Here is a 19873-nt window from a genome sequence, read left to right on the forward strand (position 1 = left end):
AAGCTTCTCTACCTCTTCTCACCTTGCTCAGAACAGAAACCTGATTTGAGTGAGATTTGCCTTCAGCCTGTTCTGTTATTGGTCACCGCAGCTGCATGCGTGTGAACGAGCGCTGGCAGGTGCTGCGTACAGTTGTGAATTCACTGAGCCTTTTTCTGTTACTGCCAGTTTTGTGGAGTCAGTGAGATGGTTTCACCTCATTACTGCAGTCCCCAGTCTCCCCAGTGCGGTTTCAGTTTCAATGAAAACAATTTCTGTGAATCCCCTGGCTTTCTGTGACCTTTCTTTTGAAGTGAGAGATGATTCTGAGAAGGTGTTGAAGTGGAACGTGCAGATCACAGCAGAGGTGCGCTGCCTGTGGTCCCAGCGATCAGGGGACACCCCCTACACATCACTTCTATAAGGCTGGGAATGCCAGAAATGAATCATGGAGTGGTATTTGGGGGCCCTGAGCACTCCTATCACAGAAAATGTCCCCATAATAACTAGTGATTTGTTCTGCAATCCAAAAACAGTTATGGAAAAATAATACAAAGTATTGCACTGTATAAAATAAAAATGTAAAGCAAACATTCACTATAATTAACAGAATCATTGTATTATTTTTCTTTTTGTGTGGCTTTAACAAGGAACAGTTTCCTTTCCCTACTTTTGAGGATTTTATAGAAATGTGACCTTGTACAGTCCCTACACTCAGATTAAAGAGACTCTGAAGCGAGAATAAATCTCGCTTCAGAGCTCATAAATAGCAGAGGCACGTGTGCCCCTGCTAAAACGCCGCTATCCCGCGGCTAAACGGGGGTCCCTTCACCCCCAACCCACCCCCCGCAAAAGTGTGTCGTGAAAAAGTCGCTGGCTGTCTCTTCCTGGAGGCAGGGCTAACGGCTGCAGCCCTGCCTCCAGTCGCGTCTGTCAGCGGCGCATCGCCGCCTCTCCCCCGCCCCTCTCAGTGAAGGAAGACTGAGAGGGGCGGGGGAGAGGCGGAGATACGCGCTGACAGATGCGCGTGGGGCAGGGCTGCGGCGGTTAGCCCTGCCCCAACCAGGAAGCGCTCCCCCGGTGTATCGAGGGGGATTTGGGGGTGAAGGGACCCCGTTAAGCCGCGCTATAGCGGCGTTTTAGCAGGGGCACACATGCCCCTGCTATTTATGAGGTCTGAAGCGAGATTTATTCTCGCTTCAGACTCTCTTAAGTACAGTCCCGCAGCGTAAAGGGAGAAGAACTATCGTCTCAGTTGTGATGGCGTTTTATTTATATATATATATATATATATATATATATATATATATATATATATATATATATATATATATATATATATATATATATATATATATATGTGTGTATGTATGTATGTATATATATATATATATATATATATATATATATATATATAATATATTATTACACACTTTTTTATTGCTTGTGCAGTAGAGCCTTGGTTTTCAAGGCATAATTTGTTCCGGAAACATGCGTGTAATCCAAAGCACTTACATCAAAGCAAATTTCCCCATAAGACTTAATGGAAACCCAGGAGATTTGTTCCACAATCCAAAAACAGTTATAGTATAAAATAAAATGTAAACAAGACTTTTGCGATAACTAACAAAATCATTGCCAACTGTTGGCTCGACCCAACGTTTTGTGTGTGGCTTTAACAAGGAACTTGTCCAATGACTGTTACCGTATATACTCGCATATAAGCCGACCCGCGTATAAGCCGAGGTACCCACTTTTCCCTCAGAAACCAGGAAAAAGTGATTGACTCGTGTATAATCCCCCTCTTCAGTATAGCCCCCTCCCCATAGCCAGATTTGCCCCAGATTTTCCCCAAGGATGTTACAGCTGTTTCTCAAGACTCTACTAGATGACGTCATAAATATGAGACGGCGATTGCCACACAGACAGAATCTCCTTGATCATTGTACCTCTGACATGTTGCTTGCACTCTCCGCTCCACAAGCCAGGGGACAGAGGTAGTCTTGAGCAGTGCACTCTGCACACCATGTTGCAGGGGATGCTGGCCACGTAGACACAGCAGGGAGCCAGCTGGTAAGAGCAGGATCACTAGTGCACGATCCTTACGCTCCTCCGCCAGTATCAAAACCTGCTCCATCATCTGTTCAGCTCCACTGACTCACATATAAGCTGAGGGGGTAACTTTTCAGTACATTTTTTTTTTTTTTGCAGAAAAGTTAATTAGGCTTATATGCGAGTATATACAGTACTTTTGAAGATTTCATGTAAATGTAACTTTGCAGTCTCTCCACTCAGATTAAGTACAATCCTGCAGCGGCAAAGGGAGAAGCACCATCAGTTCAGTTGTGATGTGACGCATGTATACTTTTTTTTTTTTTGCTTGTATATTAACTCAAAATGTCACAAAATATTTTGCTTGTATATTAAGTGCTCTTAAACCAAGTTACTCTCAATCCAAGTTTTTACTGTACTAGAGTTCTGTTGCCTGATATATATTTTGTGATTGTTTGAGGTACAAATCTAGCTTGATTACAGATGTCTATGAAGGTTGGTGGCCTTCTCTTGGGTGCGTTCCACAGATCTATACTGCGTGGCCAACTGCTGCTGCAAGCTGAAGCTGCGTTTGGGGGGGGTCAGACAGGCAGATCCCCTCAGTATTGTTAGCTAGGCTTTGGCAGTAAGGTTTCCCCCGTATTGCCAGCATCCTTTACTCCCCTCCCAGGCTCCAGCGATGAGCAGCTCTAGCCCCCTCCTCTTTGGTTGGCATCCTCGCTCGCACTGACTCTAAGTTCCAGTTCATGGATGACATCATCAAGCCGGGACCTAACGCCTAAGTCAGAGCGAGTAGTGATGCCGGGCAGAGCAGAGACATGCGACGATCGCCGGGGGACGTCAGAAAGGTGAGTTCCGTCTTCTACTTTCCCTCCTACCGCCGCTGCTCAATAGTGATCACTACGATCGGAAGCAGCAGGTGGCGTAAATCCTACGCCGCATCAGATTTAGGCAGCCACAAGCGGCGTAGGATTTACTATCAGTGGTCACCAGAAGATTAAAGGACGTCCGAGGTAAAGAATCTAAATGCAGCTTTACTTACCTGGGGTTTCTTCTATCCCCTTTAAGTCTGTGTCCCTTGCTGCAGCTCTGGTTTTCTCCTAGGTCTCGCTGTCCGTCCCATAGTAGATTTCAGGATCGGCAGCTTCTGCAGGCACATGCTCGGCAACGGGAGTGTGATCACAAGCTGTGTGCGACCGCGGGTCAGAGATCCACTACGGGACTGATAGCGGAATCCAGGAAAAGACCGAAGCAGAAGCGAGCAACACACAGACTTCTAGGGGCTGGAAGAAGAAGGTAAGTAAAGCTTCATATAGATTCTTTACCTCGGATGTCTTTTAAAGGTGCCCATGTTTTATATAATCTTGATAGAGTGAATATACTGTGAGCTGATACTTTAGGGGCGGGGCTACTATGCACCAAGTGTGAACGGTCTCTGGCCCCTTAAAGACCCCTGGTACAAAAACCGGGCTTGCTGACGACGCGCTGTACAGACCTTGCTGTACAGACCCGCCGATTGCGCCGATCTCCCGTCGCTGAAGCTCACTCGCTCTGCCGTCGCTATGAAAGCAGAGCTTTGTGAGTCAGTGGGATTGGCTCTCAGTGATCACGAGGTCAGGAGCCAATGAAATCTGCTCTTGGCCGGCTCACAGAGCTCTGCTGTCATATTGGCGGCAGGGCAAGTGAGCTGTAGCGGCGGGAGCGCTTGGCGGACTAATTGAAATCTACGTCCTGGCAGGAATAAGTAGCCATAAACAGGGCGAAGATTTCAATTAGCGTAGTCCGGAACTGGTTAATGAGAATGGAATACATACGATGTTTGTTTTAGACTATATAGTCTCTTACTATAAAATACCTGTCCAGATTTCTATATCTATAATGGTTCATTCTTTCATCTCAAAACTAAAGTGCCCCCTGGGGTAGAAATGCCATGTACATATGCCATGTATAAGAACCTCGGGTGTAAACCCTGGGCAGTTGCTCTATATCTCACTTCACTGCCACAAGTCAGTGTTGTTTTGTTTATTTACAATGGTTAGAGATAAAAACAAAGCTAAAAGTAGGCGTTAGATGTAAATGTGATGGCGGGGTCTATACAAAGCCATGGAGGTACACACTCCACTTATCTCCTCTGCAGTTTTTCTGCAACATTTGTAAACAGCTCGTCTTGTGGTTTCCTGTTTGAAATTCTCGCTCTGTGCTACCAAGCCATAGTCTTGTCAGCCACAGCCTATCAGGAGGGCCCAGATAACCACATCATCCTCCCCCCGCTCTGAACTTCTAAGAAAGCCGGTCACATGACAAGCGGGAACGATTGCCATGTATAGACCTCATTAGCATACTGTTTACATCCACTGCGGCGTTACAACTAAGCTTGTCGTTGAGTTTGAGGTTGCTTTGATCCTGTGAAGTTTAGCTCTGCATTTTTAAATCTATCTCGCGCTCACTCGCCTTGTTTAAAACCTTAAAGAGATAGTAAGCTCAATATGGGCTTCCTGTTTTTCTTGACAGGAATGGTTTGGGCCGGGTGAAGGGGGATTACAGTTCATCTTTCTGCATTATATAAAGGGGCTTTGTAGTGACAATAAATAATACCTGGGTATTTTGTACAGTAGTTGTCTCATGGTCCTGGGCAACGATAAAAGACCACTATCACGAAAAATTTACAACAGGGCTGTGGAGTTGGAGTCTGAGTCGAGGAGTCGGAGCAATTTTCGGTACCCTGAGTTTGAATCTGTGTTTTCATAAACTGGGGAGTCGGATGACTTTTGTCCAAAATCCACAGACTTGGCAAGTATTTGAGTCGGAGCCATTTGGGGTACCCGGGGTTGGAGTCTGAGTTGGTGGGTTCATAAACTGAGGAGTCGGAGTCGAAGTTGTAGTCGAAAGATTTTTGTACCGACTCCACAGCCCTGATTTACAATACCAGGGCTGTGGAGTCGGTACAAAAATCATCTGACTTACACTCCTAAGTTAATGAAACCACCAACTCCAGGTACCCAAAAAGGCTCCTCTCCTCGGATCAGACTCCTCAGTCTAATACTTACCAGGGCTGTAGTTTTTGTACAAAAATCATCCGACTCCTCAGTTTATGAAAACTCCGACTCTGATTCCAGGTAAACAAAATTGCTCCAACTCCGACTCCACAGCCCTGTAAAATGTGTAGAGAAGTGCATTTCTCCCACAGTAAAATGTGCTATAAATTCATTTTCTCCTATGTTAAGGACTCTCGCAGTAGGCAGTAAAAGTTTGACAGGTTTTGGACTAGTCCATCTTCTCATGGGGGATTCTCAGCACTTCCTTTATTCTTTGCAAAAGCAGATCTATACAAAGATGCCAGTCAGCTTTCCTGTTCATTAGCGCAGTATTTTGGCAGTTGGACCTGCAGAGGAACTGCAGTGCAGTAAATACTTATATAAGGAAAACACTGAGAAATCCCCAAAGAGGAAATGGACTACTCCACAACCTGTCAGATTTGTATTACTGTAAGTCATAGCGACATAGAAGAAAAGTAATTCATAGATGGTCCTTGACTTACAAACAACCCCCTGAGACTAATGGGCTGAAAATGGGAGCAAGTAAAAAAATAAATAAAAAGACCTTGTAATGTTTGAGAAAATCCATGAAAAGGGTTTTTTAAACTCCGCAAAGTGACATTTTGTTGCAGTACATTATACTGTATAGCGCGTTCTTGGCTAATAATCGTAGTTGCGAAATCTTATGTGAAATTTTGCATAAGGCAACTTGGCACATTACAATCCTCACTAGGACAGAAGGAGGCGGAGCGGTGGTACAGAGGGGAGGTGGCTCAGATGGGGACACTGAGGGAACAGAAGGCATGAAGGCAGAGGGACACAGTGGGGGCACAGAGGGGAGGTGGCTCAGATGGGGACACTGAGGGAACAGAAGGTATGAAGGTAGAGGGACACAGTGGGGGGCACAGAGGGGAGGTGGCTCAGATGGAGACACTGCGGGAACAGAAGGCATGAAGGCAGAGGGACACAGTGGGGGGCACAGAGGGGAGGTGGCTCAGATCGAGACACTGCGGGAACAGAAGGCATGAAGGCAGAAGGACACAGTGGGCGCACAGAGGGGAGGTGGCTCAGATGGAGACACTGCGGGAACAGAAGGCATGAAGGCAGAGGGGAGGTGGCTCAGATGGAGACACTGCGGGAACAGAAGGCATGAAGGCAGAGGGACACAGTGGGGGCACAGAGGGGAGGTGGCTCAGATGGAGACACTGCGGGAACAGAAGGCATGAAGGCAGAGGGACACAGTGGGGGCACAGAGGGGAGGTGGCTCAGATGGAGACACTGAGGGAACAGAAGGCATGAAGGCAGAGGGACACAGTGGGGGGCACAGAGGTACAGGGGACAGATAAGGTACAGTATTCTGACTTATGGACAGATTCAGGTTAAAGAGGAACTTCAGCCTAAACAAACATACTGCCATTAAGTTACATTAGTTATGTTAATTAAAATAGATAGGTAATATAATCTCTTACCCACCCTGTTTTAAAAGAACAGGTGAATGTTTGATTTCATGAGGGCAGCCATCTTTTTGGTTGAAAGGAGGTGACGGGGAGCATGAGACACAGTTCCAACTGTCCTGTGTCCTGAGCACCTCTCCCAGTTGCTAGGCAACGTGAATAACATAGGAAATCCCATCATGCTCTGCACAGCATCAGGGAAAAAAAGCCCGGGGTTTTTTCTTTGATGGGTGAAGCTTAGCTAAAAATGATGCTTTGGTAAGAAAAACAAAGTTCTGATGCTGTGAAACTGTTAGGCTGGTTTCACACCAGGACGTTGCGTTTTAGGGGACGTTATGGTCGCATAACGTGCCCCTAACACAACGCCTGGTGCTCCCTGCTTTGGACGTTAGAGTGAGCCGCGTTGTGCAGCTCACTCTGGTGTCCGTGATGCGGACTCTTGGACGCATGCGGCATCACGTGGTCTCGCCGGCCAATCGCCGCACAGAGCGGCCGCTCCAGGAAGTAAACACTGCACGTCACACCGTGCAGTGAATATTAATTAGCCATGTGCCTGGCCGCTCTCCGCTCCTCCCCAATGTTACTGAGCATGTGCAAGCAGTCTAACGCGGCTCTGCCGCTAACAAAGTACTGCATGCAGTACGTTGACTTATGGCGCAGCGTTACTGTGTAACGCAACGTGGGCACTGTGAACAGCCCATTGATTTTTCATTGCTGTGCGGTGGGGTGCGTTACAGGCTGCTCTAACGTGCGCCTGTAACGTCCCACTGTGAAACCAGCCTTAAAGAAACGCCAAGCTTTTTCAGTGCTGCTGAGTAGATTTTTAGTCCGGAGGTTCACTTTAAGAATGAATCCACAGTCTCTACCTTGTTTGTTAACCGGGGACTACCTGTATAGTGCATTCACACATGTATTTTACATTTTACTAATTTTCGTGATGGTGGTCCTTTAATTTTCTCTGGCTGCTTTCAGAGGTTTGAGTCATTGATAATACTATGTGTGTTGCTATTTTGGTGATGGGTGGAGTCTCTATTTTTGTGTGACCAGTGCAGACACAGCCTCTGCATGACGTACTGAAGTTTAATCTTTTATGCTAGGTACACACACTATGACATTTTCTAGCAGATTTACTGTCAAATAGTTTATTTCCAACATGTCCGATCTGATTTCTAGTCTATTTCCGATCAATTTTCGACTGTTTTCTGTTCACTTCCATTGGACATGTTGGAAATAAATTATCTGACAGCAAACCTGCCAGAAAATCTTATAGTGCGTGTTCTCTCCAGAAATTTTTTCCAGCCGGGTGGCATGAAGAAGTAGCCGGGTCGGGCGAGGTGAGAGAATGCAGGGCTGGTGCTTCTCTGCACAACTCTGCTAACAACATAGGAGGAGGTGAGCCGATGACAGCCGGGTGCTCAACAAAACTAGCTGGGTGGAGCACCGGGATAAAAGAGCCTGGGGAGAACACTGTAGTGTGTACCTAGCATTAGAATGGGATTGCCTTTACAATAGACAAACATTCATTAGACATAAATCCTCTAATTGCTCTTAAAAAAAGTGAAGTAACCCTCCCTCCACCAACATGGAGTCCAGGTATAATAATCAGTGTGAGTAGACACTGTCCACACTTCTAAGTATAGGATCTGTGGATTTCAATTGATCAACGTGTATTTTGGATCACCCATTTTCTTCCGGTTCAATAAAACTATTGTTGGATGTTCAATCGGGCCACAGATTCGTTATATGTGAGGCCACCTTTAGCCATAGACCCTGAACAAGCATCAGATCAGGTTTTTCCTGAAAAATATTGATAAGATTAGCTGCATGATTGTTTCAGGTGTAGGATTCGCACGCTACTGATGCATTAAAGATCAGCAGGACTGCCAGGAACTAAATATGGCAACCTCTGTATCCCTCTTATTTCAGGTGTGCTTTAAGGATTGTATAAATAAACGGAGCAGCTGATTGTGGAAAGATATTGAAATTGATATCTTGCAGGTGCCTTTTTTCCTTCTTTACTTTAGTACAGCCTCGAGTAACCCCGCTTTGTTGGCTGATGACTGGCTGGGAGTTGGCGTTTGTGTCAGTCACGTCCTTATGACGCCGGTGGCTGGAAACTTCCTCGGCATTGCCAGTGTACCGTACACACTGGACATGCATGTCGCCGCACTCGTAATGCACACACTGCCAGAGTTCATGGGGAGGCACATGAAGAAGTAAAGCAAGTTCATCTACATCCTGCTACATGGAGCTTCAACCCTCCAGAGTACAGGCGAAATCCCATTGGCTGCTTTTTTATTAAGAAAAGAAAAGAAAAAAAAAAAGCAATGGAGAGACTAATTATTGGCTAGCTCAGTAGAGATGAAAAAACAATGCTTTCAGTTATATGGGTAAAGTGTGCCTGAGCAGAAGCTCTGGTACAAAATTAAATTTGCCTAAAGTGAGGGAAGCTTGCAGAGGCTTCCTGTGTCCTCCAGGAGACCACCGCCATTGCCCGGGACCCTCCTGTACATGGTGACTGTGCTCCTCTTCATACATGGGCCACACCTGCGTAGTGGATGAGCCGTTCCAGCCTACTGTGCAGACACAGCCGTACTCGCACTGTACAGAGGCTCGTGCATGAAGAGAAGCGTGGCCACATAACATATCCGGCGAGCTCTTGTTTGATATGTTCTGGGGGTCCACGTGCTGCTACAGTGGGGGCCAGGAGGACGTGGGAAGCCTCTGCATGTTCCAGAAGCTTACCTCTTCTTAGGGGGAGTGTCGGGGGGGTTTACCCCCCTTTGGTTTGTCTTGGGTTCACTTTATAAAACACACACCATACAAAATAGATGGAAGTGGTTACAGCTGTGGGCTTAAGGACCTTTTATCACTACCTATGGGTGCATTCATACAGCATGCGGTGCGCCAGAACTCGCCGATCTACCACACGTGCAAACCGACATTACCGCGCAACGTGTGGCGGAACCTGAAGTCATGTAAGTCTATGGTGATGCGGGGATTTTAAAAAGATTGGTTGCAGCGGTGGTGCGGCGCGCATGCGCGGAAGCATTTTTACAATACGCTTCTGTGCACTTCTGTATTTCCCATACAGGAAGTGACTGCAAGTGAGCATTACTTCCTGTTTGGATCTGAGCCAGACGGCGATTAGCATGTACTAACGTGGTAATCCCCAAAGGCTTGTTTTAGGCGTGACATTTATCACATGGTGACATTTTTACTGCTGGCAGGTGATGTCAGTGGAAGGAGATGCGGCTTGTTTTTTTTTTTTGGGCAGTTGGAAACAGCTGTAAACAGCTATTTCCCACAATGCAACAAGGTTCACAGGCAGGAAACTGCCAGGACCATGGTCCTGAAAGTTTCCTGTGGGGAAGGGTTTCACCACAATATCAGCCATACAGAGCCCCCTGATGATCTGTTTGTGAAAAGGAAAATATTTCTCATGGGAAAAGGGGGTATCAGCTACTGATTTGGAGGAAGTTCTATTTTTGGTTACGGTTTCTCTTTAAATGACTGCTGGGAGAGTACGAGAGAGGAGAAGAGGAGGAGAGGAGGGATATCTTTAATATCAGTCATATATTTGTGGCTTCAGTTACCCTCCACTACAGTGTGCAGATGTATAAATATATTTTTTTCTGTGAACTTTACACCAGCAGTAACCACAATCCCGTAACCTGATCATATTTGCAGGTGCTGCCTGAATTTGCCATTTAGAGGTGACTTCCAGCCTCATGTTAATTGATTTCAATCAATGTGAGCCCTCCCACTGCACATAATTGCTGTGTACGCTGCTTTATACTCATTAGCGTACAAGAATGAGCAAATAGGCTACTGTAAAGATGTTGCTATGATCACACTAGTTGCTATGGTAATGAGATACACCGCTGATGCTCTCTGAGAGGTGATGGTGGAAAATGCCATTAGCAGCACCTTTTGCAGCCAATAAGCATCTCAAAGGGGAAGAAGCAAAATTATCCACTCCCAAGCATTAAAGTACACGCAAGCATAAAAACTTAAAGAGAATCTGTACTCTAAAATTCTTACAATAAAAAGCATACCATTCTATTCATTATGTTTTCCTGGGCCCCTCTGTGCTGTTTCTGCCACTTTCTGCTGCAATCCTGGCTTGTATTTGCCAGTTTTAGGCAGTGTTTACAAACAAAAGACATAGCATGTGATAGGCTGAGAGGAGCTCAGTCAGTGACTCATAAGAGCCTGCAGGGGGCGTGGAGAGGGTGTGTATAGCTTCTGCCTATAACAAGCAGAGAAGCACATTCTTGCCTGAGTACCTGAGCCCGACAAAGCCGTCAGAGGAAAGCAGATTAGATTATATAACAGAGATAATACAGCCACTGTGCAACTAGGAGAGGCTGCAGTAAGACAGACCACATTAGAACTGGTATAGGAACTTATAGGATAGAAATAAGGCTGAACATTTTGTTACAGAGTCTCTTTAAGACTGCCAAAATGCGTATTTGTGATTATTTTGGCTTTGTTTGATGTGTGCAGCACAGCCATGTCAAAAACTGAAGCTGCATTGGGGAGAGGAACAAAGAGAAGCAGAAGTCATATCACCAGTTAATAACCTTTTTGTCTAGAGCAGGGCTTTTCAACCAGTGGTACTTTGCTGTTGGCCAGGTGGCACACACCAGGTTTGTCTGCCACTTGTAATCATCCCATCTTGCCTCCGCAAAGTTAAGCTCCCCTCGTTCGCTCCCCGCTGTGCTGCCCTGCGGCATACTTCAGACCTCAGATCAGTGGTGAAGAGACAGCCAGGCAATCTGTGCACAGTGACAGTCGGGTTACTGCTGATCTGAGGTCTGAACTATTCTGCAGGGCAGCACAGCGAGGACCTCGGGGGCTAAAGAGGCTACCACCTTCCTCCACAGTAGAGGGTATCCAGCAAAAGACGCTCAAAGATCTGCTTGTCAGCATACCCGCATACGCCGTAGCAGCTCTCCGCTTTGAGTTTGGTGGTAACAGCCCAGCCTGATCGGGTCCGCTCTACTGTGCAGGCCCACGGGTGGTAGTTCTAAATTTTCAGGTGATAAAAGTGGTACAATTAGTTAAGAGATTGAAAAGCCCTGGTCTAGAGAGTGGCTTTAAAGTGGAAATGGTAATCCACATTACAGCAATGTTTCAGTCAAATCAAATAAAGCTTTATTGGCATGACCAAGATGCATACAGGCATTGCCAAAGCAGGGGGAAATGGAGGACATGAAATGGTGTGAGTCATGGGGGTTGGATAGAGGTATAATAGTTCAGCAGTCTTTGGGCATTTTTAAGTTTACAGTTCATTTATGGATTGAGGAACATTCGGTTGTTTTGTCACCATAGGTTCCCCGATCCACATTCCGGTGAGAAGGTTGGAAGTAGATGAGTAGGAAGCTGAAGGTTCTGTCTTAATGGCTACCCCCACCTGCGTTGCAGCCGCCTAGCATAGGCAGCCTAATCGGCGGCTGTCAGGCTGAGGGCGGGCCGCAGCAATGCAGGTGGGGATGGCTAGAGCTTCAGAAGACTTCAGAAGAAAGAACTGTGACCATCTTGCCAATGTAGGTTCATCAATCTAATGATTTACACGCCAGCGGGTCAGATATTAATCCTGGGACCGGCCGATCGTGGAAGCATTAGGACAGAGTCTTACAGGACAGCTTCTGTGTGTTTCACTGGAATTCACTTACAGGTCTTTGTACATTCCAGCATCCCACCTAGTCCCTTTTAAAGCAAGTTTCTTGTTCTTGCTACACAGGAAGACACACCCCACCCCAGCAGCATGTTAGCATGTTTCTAATGGACATGCCTAGTAAGGGCCCTTTTCCACTGGCTGCAATCCGATTTAAAAAGCTAGAGCACCGCGATAAACATGTAAATCGCGGTGCTCATTTTCCACTACGACGCTTTGTTCACGATTAGTTTTTTGCTGAAATTTTTTTTCCCCGCAATTTGTTTTTGCTGATCCTGGCCGCGATCGTGATACATTCCCGGCGGGGGGTTCAGCACAACGCAGACAGTGGAAAAAGCAGCTTGCGTGATTGCAAGCGCAGGTGATTTGCGCTTACGATCGCACTTGCTAGTGGAAAAGGCCCTTAAAGGTATCATTTAACCTCCCTGGTGGTATGATTCCCGCGGCTGCGGGATTTCCTTGAGGGCTTCCCCTGTCGCCATGGCAACGAACGGAGTGACGTCATCGAAGTCGCTGACGTCACAGGGAATCCCGATCCACCCCATAGCGCAGCCTGGCGGCGATTGGGCAGTCTGCGCAAGGGGTATGCGGGGGGGGGGGGGGGGGCGATCCTCGTAGCTCCTGCGCTACCTGGAGGTTCCTCTGAGTGGTGCAGAACTTTTCTCACATGCTTGCTGAGTTTCAAGCTGTGCCTGTGCAGTGAAAGAGACATTCTTGAACAAGCGCATGCTTTGTCTGTGCTCGCGTGGTTTGGAACGTGCACCTGTGCAGTTCCAATCCATGTGCTGTTGCTAGGGGGAGCTTCCTGGTTCTCATATTCAACTGGAGGATTCCATCAAACTATGAAGACTGGGAACTGGGAACCCCCAGGACAACCAGCAGTGACAGCTAGGGATGATCAATGAGATGCAAATTGTTCTGAAATTATGCAATTTTCTTATGCAAATGTATGCAGTTTGAAAATGGACCAATCAATTTAAACCCAGGTTTACTTAAGAATCAGAAATCGGAATCAGAAATCTTTATTTCGCCAAGTACAACGGGGGTTGTACCCGGAATTATTTTTGACACATACAGGGTCGGTGATGGTACAGTTAATGCAATAAAATACAGCAAGATATACATAAAGTGTAGGCATATAGAGAAGCATAGCGAAGAAGGACCAGAGGGGGCATACCAGTGCTATGTTGAGGGAGCAGCCACAGCGCTCAAACCTCTGCAGCGATTTGGATGCCCCACAGCAGCCCTTGAAAAAAGGATAGTGCAGAGAAGAGAGAAAGAGAAGAGAGCAGGATAGTGTAGGAGAACAAGAGAAGGAAGGAAGGAGAACAGGAGAAATAAGAGAGAGACAGTCAGAGAATCCCCTGTGGCTGCAGTGGTGGTTCGCTGGCTGGCAGCTCGGATAACTGCCCTGGCTGGAAGGAGTTGGCCGAGTCTGTTGAGGTTGGACCAGTGCGGTTGGTCTTGTAGGCCCTAAGAGACCCCCAGCAGTTTCAGACGAAGGTGAGCGTCCCTGGTAAAAAGAGGAGCAGGCACTCCTGAATGAAGGCAGTGGTGCAATGACCCATGTGCAGCCCATGTGCTGCAGAGGGAGGCAGCTGCAACAGGGATAGAAACAGTTCCTGGGCCTGCAGTCGCAACCACGTGGGTGGTCTCAGTTGATGCACCGGTGATGGATGTGCGGAGGGCAAGGTCTGCTTCCCGTATGATGGCCAGCCGTTCGGTGGTGGAGTGAGCAGTGAGGCAAGCAGCAAGCAGCTGTGGGCCAGCCCGAGAAGCCGCAACACTAACCTCAGGGACCCAGGCGATGGAATGATACCGCTATACTGAGAGGTGGCATCGGAGGAACGGCGGCTTCTTCCCAGCAGATAGCAGCCTGGTCCCCAGCAGGAGCTCGATAGATCAAGAGCGGTGGCCTGATGAGCTGTCCCCGATCAGCTGGAAGCAGCGGCGGAGGAACAGTTGGGTCTCCCTTCAGGGCAACTGCCTGGTCTCTGGAGGCAGCGTCCGATCCGCTGAGAGTAGCGGCGGAGGAGGAGAGGCGTCTTGGTGCGTGGCGTCCTGGAAGCAGAAGAGTGGAAAGGGAGCGTGGAGGCAGCGTGCAGCAGCAGTAGTGGCCTTGTGGTGCTCGTCTTAGCTCCTGGCTTCCCCAGCCTCCCGAGAAACCGCTGATAACCAGCGATGCACACCCAAGGCCTCCACATCCTCCCCCAGGTGGGTGGAGGGCATCGGGTGAATGCAAAAGGCAGGATCAGGGGTAAAAAGAGAAAAAAGGCCGGAGCCCTGTGGCCGTGGCGTCCGAATCCGGCGCCATCTTGGTAAGGCAAGAGGAACTTTAGCAAAAATTGGGAAAAAGAAATCAATCCATTACAAAGTGAGAAGTTAAAAAATAGAAGAGATCAAGAAATGACTGATATTTGCCATCTACGGTAGTTTGTTCATGTTTGATCCACAATCAGCCTGCATGCCATCATCTTTACTACTGGTGGACAAGAAAAAAAGCACAGCATTAACTGCCATTATCTATAACCACAGCCCCTAACAATATGATAGGCTAAAAGGTTGTTTTTTTAATAGATATACATATGCATAGAGGGAGATACTGGTTGCTTTGTAATTTTTATTATTGATTTATGTAGCGCCAGCATCTTCTGTGGTGCTGTACACCAGCATACGAGGTCTAACAATAAAAAATAAACAATATAACTGTTAATACAAGACAATGGTGGATTACTTACAATATGTAGAAAAAGGCACTCCTCCAGATAAATTTGCGTTTGCTGATTTGAGCTACTGCACACACTACATGTTTCGGGTACACTGACCCTTCCTCAGGTCAGTGCGCCCGTAACTTGTATAGTGTGTTCAGCTGCTCAATCAACCAGCAAACACAAGTTTCAAGCCTGTGGAGTGCCTTTTTCTACATATTGTAAGTTTTGACGTTAGCAGGAGGTGGTGTACCTGCTGGAAAAGAGCACAGGCAATTGCTTTCTAGCCTAGGTTAGCACGAAGTTGAGGTTCAAGGTGAGCTATTGAAGACAATGGTGGATTTAAGCTGATGCAGTGAACAAACCAACCACAGATTTGTACACAGGGGTGGGAGGTATGTACACACTCATTACACAGCATTGAGAGACAAAAGGGGAAGAGAGCCCGGGCCAAAAGGCCTTACAGTCTAAAGGTTTAAGGGACAAGACAATAGGTAAAGGGAAGCTGTGTATGAGGTAGTAGAAATGGTGGTTAGTGAGCAGGGTCCTAGGAAGGATATTATGCTTGCCTGGAGAGGTGAGATTTCAGATTCCACCTATAAAGAGTAAGTGTGGGTGAGTGACGGATGTGTTGAGGGAAGAGTGTTCCAGAGGAGGGGAGAGGATCGAGAGAAGTCTTGTAAGCGCGGGAGTGAGAAGAGGTAACCAGAGAGGAAGACGGTAAAATATTATTATTAGAGCGGAGATTGCATGTCGGATGGTATCTGGAAATATGTTTATTTTAGACAGTTAGGAGCTAGGTTGTGGAGAGCTCTGTAGGCAAGGGTAATGATTTTAAATTCTATCCTTTGTGTAACTGGCAGCCAGAGAAGGGACTGACAAGAGTGGGATAGTGTTGGAAAAGCGGGAGGAGAGGTGGATGAGTCGTACAGCAGAGTTCACGATGGACTGTAGTGGGGCGAACCGGTTGGCAGTTGGAAAAAGCTGTTTATTTCCCACAATGCAACAGGACTCACAGACAGGACACCGTCAGGACCTAGGTCCTGACATCACACTGTGGGAGGGGTTTCACCACAATAGCAGCCGTACAGACCGTCCTGATGATCTATTTGAGAAAAGGTAAAGATTTCTCATGGGAAAAGGGGGTATCTCTGACTGGGATGAAAGTCAATCCTCGATTACAGTTCCTCTTTAAAATACAAATTAGAAGCTAGATAAGCGTTGGATCTATGTAGATACAAGAGGTGTTTCTCTACCACTCATATAAATAATGACCCCAGAGTAATGTTTTCTATGGACTGCTGGTGACTCCCGGGATCGGTGCTGTACACGGTGGTGTGTGTGTGTGTGTGTGTGTGTGTGTGTGTGTGTGTGTGTGTGTGTGTGTGTGTGTGTGTGTGTGTGTGTGTCTGCAGGTGTCTCCCGGGATCGGTGCTGTACACGGTGGTGTGTGGGTGTGTGTGTGTGTGGCTGCAGGTGTCTCCCGGGATCGGTGCTGTACACGGCGGTGTGTGTGTGTGGCTGCAGGTGTCTCCCGGGATCGGTGGTGTGTGTGTGTGGCTGCAGGTGTCTCCCGGGATCGGTGCTGTACACGGTGGTGTGTGTCTGTGTGTGTAGGAAGGCTTTCTGATATTGTTACAGCTAATTTGTGTTCTCTTTTTCCTGCCTGGTAACCTGACTGTTCTGTTCTCCTCCTCCTCTCAGCCGATCAGGTGTACGGTGACCAGGACATGCACGAGGTGGTCCGGAAACACTGCATGGATTACTTGGTGAGTGATGCTTGGCTAATACATATTGGGCTTGGGAAAACTGAAATGATCCAGCAAACCTGGACTGGATTATGAAAGAAAAAAAAAACTATTAGGTGGGAAAAGCTTGCATCACTCACCTGGGTCATATGAGAACATCGTGAGGGTTGCCAGATTATGATTTGTAGCTGTAGTGGAGACCCTGATGATCCTTCTCATGGTCCCCTCTGTCCTTCCTCTCCTCCCACAGATGAAGAACGCAGACTACTTCTCAAACTACGTTACCGAAGATTTCACCACTTACATCAACCGCAAGCGGAAAAACAACTGCCATGGCAACCACATAGAGATGCAGGCCATGGCGGAGATGTACAACCGGCCTGTAGAAGTGTATCAGTACGGAACAGGTAACTGCATTCTTCCAGCTACAGCTGTCACAGGAGGAGCAGGGGGCGGAACATTAGTTGACGTAGTGCATGGTCTCTTTTACATGTCTGTATGACTGAGCCATGCTGGGTAACCATAATGAAAGTATCGCTAAAGCTGCCAGAACAAATAGTTCTAGGCCATACAGGTCAACTTCCTGCCCCTGGGCCAAATCTGGACAACAGAGCCATCAAAGGTGGCCCAGAAGTGGTTCCCGCATTGCATTATGATTGGCCCACTTTAGACCACCAGGGAAGCTATATTGGAGGGGAAGCCCTAGATTAGCAGGAAAGCCATGTGGGGAGGGAGGGGGAAGCACTAGACACCAGGAAACTGTATACGGGCGAGGGGCCACTAGACACCAGGAAGCTATAGGGGAGGGAGGACCACTAGACACCTGGGAACTTTATAGGGGAGAGAGGAGGCATCAGATACCAGGGAACTGTATAGGGGATGGAGGGAGGCCACTAGACACCAGGGAACTGTGTATGAGAGGGATGGGGGCCCTAGACAGCAGGGAACCGGTACAGGGGAAGGAGGGGTACCATGAGTCACCAAGGAACTAAGGGAGGGAGGTGACCAACAGACATGGAGGTTGGCCCGAGACTTGGTCCCAGTGTTTTTATTAACAAAATGACACTGAGCCCAATTCTGTGAACACACTGCCCACTCCTGCACAGGCACAGAATGGTTCCAGTGACATGGGCGCGCATGCGCAGAAAGTTCGGAGGCAGCCTGCGGGACCCGGGAGAAGTCCGGAGCTGATGTGAGGGACACATGTGGCCTCTAGGGGCTGGAAGACGCCCCAGGTAAGTAAAGATAGATTTGATTAATCGCCTCGGATACCCTTTAACTTGGTAGATACTTCCATGTAGCACATCTCGGAGTTCTCCGTTAAAACACACCTGAAGTGAGAGGGATATGGAAACTGACGTATTTATTTTCTGGTAAAGCGTACTTGTGAAAAAGTGACACAAATGGGTAGTTACCCAAGTAAAGGGAAGCCTCTGGATAAGTACAGATTTGTCCCCTTCCTCCCCGCAGTTCCAGCGCTGGAACCCCCCAAAGCCCATCGTCGAGGACTTGTTGGCGGAGCTAGGCTGCACTAGCACGGAGCTTAGCTTTTTCCGCCGAGCCCGAGAGGCAGCTCTGTGCAGGAAACTGCCCTGCATTCGTGCAGCCGCGCAGCCAGTCAACTGTTATTGTTTAAAAGGAAATAAATATGGCAGCCTCCATATCCCTCTCAGTTAAGGTGTGCTTAAAGTGTGGACTTGGTAGATAACGAAGACCTGACTCCTTTGCTTGTTCCCTTTGCAGGCTATATTTAGTGTACACAGTCCTGAACATTGTCTCTTTATCCATCCAGAACCAATCAACACATTTCACGGAATCCAGCAAAACGAAGATGAGCCAATCAGAGTGAGCTATCATCGGAACATCCATTACAACTCTGTGGTTAACCCCAATAAGGCCACAATTGGCGTGGGCTTAGGTCTGCCATCCTTTAAACCAGGGGTAAGAAGGGGGTACATGCACTGAGGGGGGGTTGTATGGTAAAGAGTAACTGCAACATCACAGGTGGAGCATGCATGTTGTTTTGCCATGATTAACTTCTTACATGCTTTATGACTTTATCATAAAAGTTTGCAGGCTCTCGCCTCCCATTTGCATTACAAAGCTGGCCACATACAAATTGTGTTTTCCACCTAATTACATCTGCTGGTAATTTGTTTCCCCTAAAAAGGGTGTCCTTTAAGTCCGACCCCTTCCTGAAAATTACCCTGCATTCCTTTTCTTCATAATGTTAAAATTAACAACTAAAATTGGTGGTCTCAGCTGTAACACTGGGAGAGGCGGAGATCGTCGGAGAGAGACTGGATATGAGGCAGAGCTACAGCGCACAGCTCTGCCTCTTGGGCAGCAAAATATGCAACTTAAAAAGTCATAGAACTTTGCTGGGCTATTTCAGGGGCACAAATCACTCGTTTTGCCGCGGGAATGCGGCAAATCGGCTTGGAATTTAATGCTGAAGATGGCTGGATAAGAAACTAAGATAAGAAAAGACACTTCAGTGTCTCTTTAAAGTGAACCAGAGACGAAGCACCCTCATGCATTTTACCATATATATCAGTGGGAAAATTAGAGAAAACACCTACCCTGCTCTCTGTTGCATTCTTCACTGCTCAACTTGCTTGTTATCTGTCCTGATAAAATCCCCGACTGAGCATTCAGCCTGGCTTTGGGCTTCAGGAATCTTTATAGCAGAGCCAGAAGGGGGCAAGCTTGGGCTTGAAAAGACATCAGAGAAGACAGACTCAGCTATGATGATTCCTGAGCAAAGCCAGACTGAATGCTCAGTCAGGGATTTTATCAGGGCTCATAACGAGCAAGCTGAGCTGTGAAAAATGAAACAGAAAGCATGGTAGGTGTTTTCTCTAATGTTCCCACTGATATAGGTAAAATACATGAGGGCGCTTCGTCTCTGGTTCACTTTAAGGCAATTTTTACATGGTTCAGAATGGATTTAACTACCTATGCAAAACTGTAGGCCAAAGATCTCAAAATCTCTTTCCTGTTTTTGCAGACTTGGACTTCTATAGATATTTCAAAAGTCTAATATAATCATCTGTTATTTTCTGTTAGGATCCCTTCATAATGGCTGTGTTTCCTTATGCAGATAAAAGCAAGCAAGCTTAAAAGGACTCTGCTCTTAAATTAAAAAGATTTTATACATACCTGGGGCTTACTCCAGCCTCATCCACTTCTAGCGCTCCTACGCCGCCATCCT

The 19873-nt window shown here is 47.1% G+C and overlaps 1 protein-coding gene across 2 annotated transcripts in view; it reads left to right on the forward strand.

Moving 5' to 3' along the window:
- Positions 1-19873, forward strand: part of OTUD5 (OTU deubiquitinase 5) — a 103814-nt gene that overhangs the window by 66898 nt on the left and 17043 nt on the right. For both annotated transcript variants that reach the window (XM_068248807.1, XM_068248809.1), the window contains exons 3-5: positions 16616-16680; positions 16910-17066; positions 18452-18600. In XM_068248807.1, the coding sequence (XP_068104908.1) occupies positions 16616-16680; positions 16910-17066; positions 18452-18600 (371 nt within the window). The remainder of the gene's footprint in view (positions 1-16615; positions 16681-16909; positions 17067-18451; positions 18601-19873) is intronic.

The sequence above is a fragment of the Hyperolius riggenbachi genome, chromosome 8, assembly GCF_040937935.1.
Source record: "Hyperolius riggenbachi isolate aHypRig1 chromosome 8, aHypRig1.pri, whole genome shotgun sequence".
Taxonomy (NCBI): Eukaryota; Metazoa; Chordata; class Amphibia; order Anura; family Hyperoliidae; genus Hyperolius; species Hyperolius riggenbachi.